This window comes from Clytia hemisphaerica, unplaced genomic scaffold (assembly GCF_902728285.1).
Source record: "Clytia hemisphaerica strain Z4C2 unplaced genomic scaffold, Clytia hemisphaerica genome assembly, whole genome shotgun sequence".
In the NCBI taxonomy this organism is placed as follows: domain Eukaryota; kingdom Metazoa; phylum Cnidaria; class Hydrozoa; order Leptothecata; family Clytiidae; genus Clytia; species Clytia hemisphaerica.
In genome coordinates this window covers 439,280-450,389 of record NW_027104129.1, presented here as the reverse complement: position 1 = coordinate 450,389, position 11,110 = coordinate 439,280, and the positions used below count along the sequence as shown (strand labels likewise).

At 35.3% G+C, this 11,110-nt stretch overlaps 1 protein-coding gene and 2 long non-coding RNA genes across 3 annotated transcripts in view; 1 reads left to right on the top strand and 2 right to left on the bottom strand.

Annotated features, from left to right (window-relative positions):
- Positions 1-11,110, bottom strand: part of LOC136813642 (uncharacterized) — a 319,208-nt gene that overhangs the window by 192,674 nt on the left and 115,424 nt on the right. The window lies entirely within an intron of this gene.
- LOC136813602 (uncharacterized) lies at positions 5,475-7,505 on the top strand. The gene is made up of 5 exons (XM_067070100.1): positions 5,475-5,612; positions 5,763-5,890; positions 6,074-6,243; positions 6,642-6,754; positions 6,867-7,505. Exons 1-5 carry the CDS (start codon positions 5,604-5,606, stop codon positions 7,104-7,106), a joined length of 660 nt encoding a protein of 219 aa, XP_066926201.1. The 5' UTR covers positions 5,475-5,603; the 3' UTR covers positions 7,107-7,505.
- LOC136813629 (uncharacterized) lies at positions 9,581-10,992 on the bottom strand. The gene is made up of 2 exons (XR_010847511.1): positions 10,401-10,992; positions 9,581-9,997 (listed from the first exon to the last, which is right to left on the bottom strand). It is a non-coding gene; the product is annotated as an uncharacterized lncRNA (long non-coding RNA).

Genomic DNA, 11,110 nt, shown 5'->3' with positions numbered 1-11,110 from the left:
TACTTTTTCTGAGTAAAAAATCTTCTTCTTCTATATTACATGAACTTGTAAAGACTATGTAAGGTTCATACTCCATGCATAACATAAAGTATACGGATTATACAAACGACTTAAGAATTGAAGGTTCCTGCTAGTTCCATTATAACAGAGGAACTAGGTCAAAATTTAATAAGTGATACATAACACCCTCCCTTAATTCTGCCTAATATAATAAAAGCCTTGCATGACTAGAGTAAATGTTATAATTTTTGTAAAAGCAAGGGAGGCAAAATGAGGTACTTTAGGCGTATACAAACTTTCGCGAGCAGAAACTTTTGCGAGGACGAAAAATCGTGAAATTCACGACATTTACTTTCGCGAATTTAACGGAGAAATATTTTTCGTGAGCATAAACTTTGCCGAATCAAGACGTAAAATTGAGAATATTCACATGAAAAAATGGCTTAGAGGGACAAATACTTTCTGGATTAGCTTGAAACATTTGTCCTTTGACTTATTAAACTTTTAGCAGGCTAAAATATGTCATAAAAGTTACATTTTATTCAGAAGAAGAATTCATAGTAGGGGTGGGGGTAAAATGGGGCTATCTTCAAATCATGCTGTGCTAGAGTTTTTTTTATGTGTTTCTACCCAAATAACAATAATCTGAAAAAAATTTTCAATTTCATTCATTTTTCAGGAATTGCCGGACCAAAAACTGCCGATTTTGGTCCCAAAACCCCGAAAATAGCAATTTTCGCCATTTTACTGGTATTTATCCTTGTTTATGATCCCACATGAAGCCAATTAGTATTCAAAGTTGTTTGAATATAAATTCAAAGTTGTTTGAATATAATTTAGAAGTACTTAAGATATAATTTTGGTGCTTTCAACACCTTTTGGGACCAAAAATTAGGCAAATTTGGGCCAAAAACTCAAAAAAGGTAATTTTTTATCAATTTTGTCATGTAAAAGTTGCTTAAATGCACGTTATAGGCCTAAAACTTGCCATTCGTTTCAAAGAAATAATTGATGCATCACAGGGAGTCAAGATTAGGGGCCTCTGGGTATAGAATGGGCTTTAGAGGCTTAATTAAGCTGAATAAACAAGAAAATCAACTGTATTTTCTATAAAAATGTAAAATATAAAGTTCAAATCTGATGCCGATTTAAATATTTTCAAATGAATTTTTGATTCATTTCGCTAAAAATTATTAAGATTTAATATATATTAATCTATAATAATTCTGATCAAGTCCATCACAATCGTGAAGTGTGTTGATCAAACACAAACAAAACTGTTTTGCTGCTCATCAAATGAAAAAGTCTCTTTCTGGAATCTGCAGCCATATCATATCCCAATCACCTTTAGGGTAGATCGTCAAAAAATTCAAAGTGTAGTATTTTTTGTGAAAATTAATCTATTGTAAGACATTTTGCGCAATTTTTAACCTCCTAGGTAAAAAATCCAGCATTCCCCAGGGGGGTCTTTGATTCGCACTAAAGCGAAAAATGAGTAAAAATGGCATTTATTTGCCCATTTTAAGACTATAAAAGGCCAGGAAGGGGTCAAAATGGTTTCTAAATGGTGTCTTGTACTAATATTCAACACAAAAAGACAAAAGAACCCCATCGAGATCGCTCAATGTTTCAATTCAGGCTAAAAAGGCTGGTTTTCTCCGATTCTGGGTAGCAAAATGCACGAAAGCAGCATTTTTGAGGACCCACAACTTTTAAACTTTTTAAGGTACACACTTGAAATTTTCAGCAATGAAACACTTCAGAGAAAGCTCCAGGAAAAATCAATCTTGAGTTTTCAAAAATTTCCTATAAATCCATAATGGCACCCTAGAAATTGAGTTTTCATGCTAAATGCCAATATTTCAAGCCCGGGGGGGGTACTACCCTTGTCGACCGACGGGGGTGCTCCGCTGACGTTTGGAAAATGGACCCTACGTGGGACTCAAAATTTGCGAAAAAAGTGACCCTGAATGGGACTGAAATTCCAAAATTTTCTCAAATTTTCTACTTTTTCCTCAAATTTTCCAAAAATAGGCACCCTACGGGGGACTGATTTTTCTATTTTGGTGTTTTTGCGACCCTACCTGGGACTCGTGGAGGTCAAAAAAGGTACCCTGACCAGCGGAGCATCCCCGTAACCCATCTTGCCCTAGTACCCCCCCCGGGATTTCAAGCTAAAACTTGGTTTTCTTGGGCTAAAATCTCAAAAATGATTTCAAATGATGTCCTGAAATCTTTGGCTCTTGGAAGCATTCTGAAAATACTCTGGAAGAATCAAAATGGTTCGGGTCAGAAATTTGCCCAAGTCTGCCACTATAGTATTGCATTTCCCACTAAAACGCGATATTTAGAGTTAAAGTCTAATTTTCTCAGGCTAAAATCTCAAAAATGGTTTCAAATGGTGTCCTGAAAATTTTTGGTGTTGAAAGTATTCTGAAAATACTCTGGGAGAATCAAAATGGTTTGGGTCAGAAATTTGCCCTAGTCTGCCATTATGGCATTGCATTTCCAACTAAAAGTAAAACGCAATATTTAGAGCTAAACTCTAATTTTCTCAGGCTAAAAAATCTCAAAAGTGGTTTCAAATAAGGTCCTGAAATCTTTCGGTGTTGAAAGTCTACTGGAAATACTCTGGGAAAACCAAAATGGTTTGGGTCAGAAATTTGCCAAAGTCTGCCATTATGGAATTATATTTCATTCTAAAACACAATGTTTTGAGTAAGCTTGAGTGTTCTTCCTAAAGAAATAAATAAAAAAAGCCCATTCCTATACCCAGAGGCCCCTGGTCTTGACTCCTTGTGATGCATTAATGGTTTCCTTGAAATGAATGGCAGTTTTCAGGCCTATAACGTGCATTTAAGCAACTTTTACATAACAAAATTGACAAAAAATTCCCTTTTTATGAGTTTTTTGCCCAAATTTGCCTAATTTTTGGTCCAATAAGGTGTTGAAAGCACCTAAATTATATCTTAAGTACTTCTAAATTATATTCAAACAACTTTGAATACTAAATGGCTTCATATGGGATCATAAACAAAGAGAAATATCAGTAAAATGACGAAAATTGCTATTTTTGAGGTTTTGGGACCAAAATAAGCAGTTTCTGGTCCGGCAATTCCTGAAAAATGTATGAAATTGAATTTTTTTTTCAGATTATTGTTATTTGGGTAGAAACACATCAAAAAAACTCTAGCACAGCATGATTTGAAGATAGCCCCTAAAAAATGTTGATTTACCCCTACCCCTATTCATAGAAGTTTTACAGATTTTCTATTTCGTCAAAAAATTTTTGTGAGCATAAACTTTCGCGAAATGCCCTTCCTAGAAATTTTAGAGACATTTACTTTAGCGAAAAGGGCCAAAATTTGCGAAAATCGTGAACGTTTCTGCTCACGAAAGTTTGAACGCTTAGGTGGTAGTTAACTGAGAAATGGAAAAAGTCATTTTTTTACTTTTTTTGTAATAACTTTTGAAATATCTAAGATATGTCAATGAAACTTTCCACAATGGTAGTAAAACTATTAACAATGAAAAATATGAAAAAAAAATTCTAAAAATAGCACAGACGGGGTTGATACTGACTAGGGGGTTACGTACTATAATTTTCTCCATACAGGTTTTTAAAGACTTCTAAAAGGTTTTAGCAAAAGATTTTTGGTATGGTGGTTGGTATTCATCAAAAGCAGAGGATGAGTGAAAAAAAATTTTTTAATTCTTTTCCAGGGGGTCTGGAACCTAAAAAACGTAATTTTTGAGATTTAGAACCAATGACAGATTTTTTTGAATTTTTTCTTCACTTATCCTCTGCCAAATGGTACAAGAAACAACCCCTGAAAATTTCATGGAGCTAGCACTTTTCAATCCCGAGAAAAACCTGCATAGGCGTTAGCAAACCCCCGGAAATGCGTTTTGAGAAAATCAAGGAAAAAGACAAAAATGCGTATTATTTTAAGCTTGAAAGCTCTTTTTAAAAAATTTCTTCACTGAATAGTCATCAAACCATACAGGTTTCCTAAATCAAAGATAAGAATTTCATGAAAATTAATAAATTATCCAAAAATCAACAAAAACATGTTGCGCTTAAGTCACATAAACATAATAATTAATAGCAAAGTTTGCGGTGATCTTGCGAAAACATCAAATTTGGGTGGAAACTGCCAGAAAAATGTGACCAAATGTTCATTAATAGTCCAGGGTGACTCTCTGTAGGTATATAACTTTTCTGATGCATATCTTTATCCATATAGACTTGATTGACAATGAGCGGACTTGACCGCGGTCAAGAAAGTACCGGTACCGGTACCGGTACCGAAAAGCGGTTTGAGTGGTCAAGTAAGTGTCAGATGACAATGCGTGTCTCGAGAAGTTACTTCCAGTTCATTAAAAAGCACATTTCCATCTTTGTTACATCATGTTGTGCTTGGAAATATCTCATTTACATTTAACTTCACTACAAAACATAATGTCAGTCATTAAAAGCGCGATGTTGATGCCCAAAACAAAATGGCGACAAATTGAAAGTTTTTCGCAGAAATCCTACAACATAACCAATGTACAGCAACTTTCTAGCTTCCTTAGAGTCTATTCTTTATTTAAATGAAACATTTCCATCAAAGAGATTAAGTTTCGATCTAAAACTTGCAGAAACTTGCCAAATATTCTGTAGAATCATGCTTACAGCTCTGTTTTTCGGTTTGTTTTGATATATTGCACTACTGAGGCTACCATCTTTAATTTTAAGGATGACGTAATGCCACGGGAAAAAACATTTTGACGCTCGAAAAGGGCGTAAAAAGAGCTTTCTTTTGGCGTATCACATTGCTATGTTCCGGCCAAGATTGAAGAAATAAGTCCTTAGCAACGGGATTTTTTCTGTTGCTAGGGCGATTTTTCAAGCACCCAGCAGGATAAAAATGCTCACTGCGGCCTGAATGATAAAGATATTGCTCTGAAATTTTCAGGAGATGTTCAGAAAGGCCTAAGGATCTCGAAACTTCCAAAAACCAAAATTCGACAATTTTTTCGATGATTTTCCATTTCTCAGTTAACTACCACCTTAAAGGACGAGCCAAAGATGGAGAAAGCAAATCCTGATGTTTGCTTAAGCAAATTATATGATTACAAATATTTGGGTTTTTAGGAGTAAGAGTAGTCTAGTCGTATTGGGTAATAGAATCGCATATTTTATGTCTGACACATTAAGACACTGTAAGAGGTCAAATTCCGGCGCAATGTTGTCTGGCAATGTCCAATGTTTGTCAAAATTGGTTTTGTTAGGGTTAGTTTTCAAGCTCCAGTAGCACGTACTCGTCGGCTGTCCCCCGCTCTTGGGCCACTGCTAAGACCATAAAATCGTTTGTTGCTGCCAATTTTAGGGCTTATCCTTTCCACGTGGAAATTAGGCTGGCTCAGAAAGAGATTAATAAATTATAATCAACCAACATATGAGGTAGGCTGAATTAATCCTTTGTAATTAAAATTTGATCAAATCAAACTTTTATCAAAAACAACAAGCTAGCTCTTGTCAGCTTAGATAAAGTATAAATGTAGCTCCAAAAATTAGAGTAGTATATTTTCATTTAGCGCTTCACCCCTCAAGAGCCATGATGAAGGTAGGCATGGTGGTTTTGTACATACAATCTATCAACCTTTCTCATCTACTTAATATACAGAAAGATTTTCCTTGTATAGTTATAATTTGACTATCCTACCAAAATGTTTTTAGTAACTCTCTAGTATTCTTACTATTTATCTAACTCCAGAACTTCCTACTGGTTTTACTTTTGGTGACACTTTCAATTTATCCATCTGCTTCTAAACATCCGGAAGAAACCAACGTTGAGAATGCAACTGACAATGATTCCATGCAGGAGAGAGAACAATTAAAAAGGTATTACAACTGACATTCTTTAATTTGATGTTGTATTTGATCTTGATCCCTGTTTTCTGTCAAACGAAGCAAGCCACTTTTAAAGAATTCCATATAAACTATTCTTATAAAGGTTCTGCTCTGTTTACTTCAACATTCTCTATAAGTGAACGAACCTTTGAAATAACTCTCAAATTTTTATAGTGATGAGAGAAACGAGAGAAACGACAAAGAAGCTGGAGCTGGCGAGATTGAAGACAATGAAGACTTCGAAGATGAAGAACTTTTAAAAAAGAATGTAATGCGAAAAGATCCATTGCTTTTTTCTCGAAGAAGACGGAGAAGAAGAAGACGTGCAAGTCCTGCAAAACAACGTAAGGATTACTGAACATTTCCCCGACGGATTTTTCTCTTCCCGACAATTCCCCAACGAACGTTTCCCCAAACGGACTTACCTGAATGAACTTAAAATGAACGTAAAACGAGTCCCTACTTTTCCCCGACGGGTGCTTCCCTGAATTTCGTTCTTCGGGAATCCTCGGAAGAGAATCTTCATTGTTTATACTATGAAGTGATACAGTCGCTCTCATATTGTCTTTTGACCAGCCACCAGAACCGTTGGAAAATCAACGGATCCTGGCAAGACTCGAACTCACAACCATGCCATTCGCAGGAATTTGTTCTACCATTGAGCTACGGGTCCGAACCTAAGGACTCAATTGCTTAATTCTTTATACTAGTATTCATATTCAATTATTCGTTTTACGTTTAGCTTGCTATGTGGAAACCAATGGCTGTGGATCGGGCATTTTCACAAAAATTCCATACACATTCAAGAAATTGTTGACCCCTGCATGTAACAAGCATGATGTTTGTTTTCGTTGTGTAAGTTGATGAAACATCCATTGCAAAAATACTTGCGCTTGTTCCGCCGAGCCTTTATCAGCTTAATTTTCTAAACCAAATTTTAAAGAATACACTTCTTTAATTTTTGCAGGGCCAGAAATATAGTTGGTCACGAAAAGCTTGTGATGAAACCTTCAGGAAAGACATGAACCGATTATGCAGATGCAAGTTGACTGGATTGAAAGCTGTGCTCCAACCGCACTGTTATAAAAGAGCGTTGGAGATGTATGGCATTGTACGATTATTTGGGAAGCCTTTCTTTAGAGATCCTGCTGAAGATTGGTGTAAAAGTTGTGTGGTCCCATATGGTAGCCCAAACTATACTGTTTGAGAATAAATGTTCCATCAAGCATGACTTGTTTTAATGAGGGATTGTTTTTTTTTTATATTTTTTACTTGGGTTAAAAAATATATGTAGCTCTCTTTGATAACTTTCCTACTAGTTTGACCAAAGGAAATGAACTGCAGATTTTTCAAACTCCATCTATCTCACGCCATCGTTCTCCTAGATACTCCAAAAACTCTGTTGAAAGCGTTGTTACACTATTTCAGTGATTCCATTCATCAGCTATAAAAGCTTTTTAAAAGCCGTTTAGCACAATCCGAAATGACTTTTTTGGTGTTGTTCGAGTTTAATATGCCTTCATAAACGAAACTGGCTGATGTATTGATGAGCCCTCCCTCCTAGGACTAGCAACACCCCTCGTAACGCCACCACATAGATTTCTTTCTCTTATCACTAGAACGAAAAGTACCAAAATCTGTTTAGTACGCAAGAAAATGAAAATTAGCTGAAATCACTCCCCTCGCTTTTCAATCTATTTACATCAACTAATTTATTCATTTGTGAAATAAATTTAATCTGATTTATAGAAAATGTGTTATTTCTCAGGTCTGTTGGGACCAGTCGAAAACCTGGTAGCCTACCTCTGCAGCCCAGTCATATGGCCTACATTATGGCTTACCAAACAATTAATTTAGACTACTTTAGACCTTCTAAATCTTTTTTTGAATTATACACCCAAAAAAACATAAAATATCAAAACTTGGTGATAAACTTTTGACCCGGTGTCACGGTAAATCAAGACCCGGGAGGTTAGGACTTTAAAGACCTGATTTCCCGGAAAATATAGACCCCTCAGGTCCTAAATGCCCGGTAAATTAAGATCGGGGAGGGAATTTCTGGGGCCAATGACCTTGGCTTATTTATTTTTCTTCGCCAGCTCTACAATTCGATATTCGTGTTTATCTGATAAGGGAGACCTTCCACTATTCGATACGCTCCCGTATTCGATGAAAATCCCATTCCCATTGAAAATCGAATAAGAGAGCGTCAACTTTATTTTCTTATCTACGAAACGAAAATAAATTAATTTATTTCCTAATTCTTCTAAAATCTTGTCAAAGACCCAATGAAAATTGAAAACACGATGAAACAACAACTGAAATCTCGATTTCGAGATAGATTTAATGTATTCTAGTAGTAGTAGGAGCCGTACCAAATCCTGTGTCGTATTTATATCCAAAACCATCTTATAAAATATGAAAAATATATTAATCCCTAGTTCTATTTCTAACTATAATTTTATTCCTAGCCCTAGTCCTAATCCTAATCATAATCCTAGTTGAAAAAATAATACAACTACTCTCGTTCCTTGACCCCCTCGGATGAAAACACTTTCTAGCCCCGGTTCGCCAATTTGGGTGCCCTGACTGTCTCTGAGAACTAGGCTGCTAGAAACAAAAACCGTGGAGGGTCGCAGTTCGAGCCCTAAAAAACTCAATAAAACAACTTGAAACCATATAAACTTGAAAACGTATGTCACTCGAAAACGTATGTAACCCGAAAACGCATACAACCTGAAAACGTGTGTAGCCCGAAAACGCATACAACCTGAAAACGTGTGTAGCCCGAAAACGCATACAACCTGAAAACGTATGTAACCCAAAAACGCATACAACCTGAAAACGCATCCCACCTAAAAACGCATCCGACCTAAAAAACGCACCCCACCTAAAAACTTATACAACTTGAAAACGCATACAACCTGAAACCGTATGTAGCCTGAAAACTTATACAACCCGAAAACGTATACAACCTGAAAACGTATGTGACCCGAAAATGTATGCAACTTGAAAACGTATGCAACTTGAAAACGTATACAACCCGAAAACGTATACAACCCGAAAACGTATACAACCCGAAAACGTATACAACTTGAAAACGTATACAACTTGAAAAGGTAAGGAATTTGAAAACGTAAGCAATTTTTAAAAACTTACGCAATTTGAAAACTTATGCAATTTGAAAACTTATGCAATTTGAAATGTTTGCAACCTGAAAATGTATGAGATTACTCGATAATCGAATTTTTTAATCTAATTGGGCAATTATATGCTAAAATACCTAAAATCCGAAATTGAAAATCATATTCGTTTAAAAACAATATAACGTATCATAAAATATTTTGCCTTTCGCGTAAATTCTAATTCTCCAAAAACAAAAAGGGAGGAAGAGAAGTTTCGAGAATACGACTTGTAACAGGTTTGAACGACGTGTGATGCAAATAACAAAATCTACCATTTTTATGAACACGCGAAACTCTCAATCTACAGAACGGTAATAGTAATAATAATTTTAAACGCCCCTGACCACCTTTGGTTTTATACGAAAACGTAAATAAATACACTTATTTTCTTATCTACGAAACGAAAATAAATTAATTTATTTCCTAATTCTTCTAAAATCTTGTCAAAGACCCAATGAAAATTGAAAACACGATGAAACAACAACTGAAATCTCGATTTCGAGACAGATTTAATGTATTCTAGTAGTAGTAGGAGCCGTACCAAATCCTGTCGACTAAGAGCATGAAACAAAGTGCACTTTTGCTTGAACTGAGGAAGAATAGTTTTATAAATTGACAATAATTAACGCTAATTAACCCTTTATTTTTAGAAACGTATAATAAACTTCCATATTCTTTGATACATCTCTATTCTTGATACTTTCCAGACGTCAACGTCCATGTTTCGTCAAAAATCCTTTCTTTATACTGACATTAGAAGCTGCGAACACAGCTGCTGACCTTAAACTGTGCAACCAATATAACGATTTGTGATAAACCACGAATTCCAAAATTTGTTTCAACTCATCCCTGATTGTTGAGCATGTAATCGACGCGTTTGCTTTTCCTAAAATCTGTGTAGATGTTAAAAACTCTAAAAGTAAAAATGTTAGAATTAAGAACGTTCCTCCTTGTACCGAAATCTGAATAACGTGATTATCAATTAGAAAAACGTGAAACGGAATGGCCAAAATACTGCTGCAAAGTCCAGTAAGGCACGATCAAAACACCTTTTGTTCTCCCTTTAGAAGCTAGAAAATGCTTAATTGCTTTGGGAATTAAATAGATGGGTGATATAATATGACAAAATTCTCCTGTCCAATCAAAGGAAAAAGCATCTGTGTCTTAAAACTTCCGGGGCAAAAATACTTGGAACAAAACCGATCACACTTTATGTTGACACTGTCGGCAAATAAATCTATCGTTACTTTCCCCCAATTTTCTGTATCGCATTCGCAAAATTTTGTTTTTATAAACCAGTCTACTGTTTTACTTACTTCGTCTGCTTTCTCGTTGTATTTTCGAGCAATCCAAGTCACTGTCAATTTTATATCTTTTCTCTTACAAATCGTAAATACATCATTTGCCAACTGTTGTAACAAACTTTAATTCTTGCCCATCCTGACAATTATGGCTGTACTTATGTTATCTGTATGACACAAAATTGGTTTATTGTCTAAAAACTGGTCAATAACGACTCCATGGCATATTTAATAGCCAATAACTCCATGTACGTGGAACTCTCCCCTCTTTCTATCTGTTGTAAATTGTTTATAACAAACATAATATTTAAAATTGCTCCAATTCCCGTGGCGCTAGCATCTGAAAAGGTTTTTAACTGTGGTACTTCATATTTTCTAATTGATCTTTTATTCAAATCACGTAAGTTTAATTTTCAAAATAACAATTCCCTAAGGACGTCGTGATAAAATGTCAAATCTATTCTCTTATCCCAAGACACTCTGAATTCTATTAATTTTGTAAATCAAACGAGTTTTTAGACGAATAACATTTCTTAAAACGAATTTCATAGAAACTATTTTTCCTGCTACACAAGATAACTCTCTTGCTGTGACGCGTGTTGGGTGTCGAAAAATGTTTTCAAGTGAAGTCAGTAAAGATTTGATGCGTTTTTCAGAAACAGAGTAAGTTTTATTTTTGAAATTGACCTGTATACCCAACCCTTGAATCTCAGTTACAGGCTTGG

Bases quoted from the DNA above. Each gene is read 5' to 3' on its own strand.
- LOC136813602 (XM_067070100.1), top strand. The intron at 6,244-6,641 runs GTAAGGATTACT...TTTTACGTTTAG, and splicing joins TGCAAGTCCTGCAAAACAAC to CTTGCTATGTGGAAACCAAT. The intron at 6,755-6,866 runs GTAAGTTGATGA...TAATTTTTGCAG, and splicing joins ATGATGTTTGTTTTCGTTGT to GGCCAGAAATATAGTTGGTC.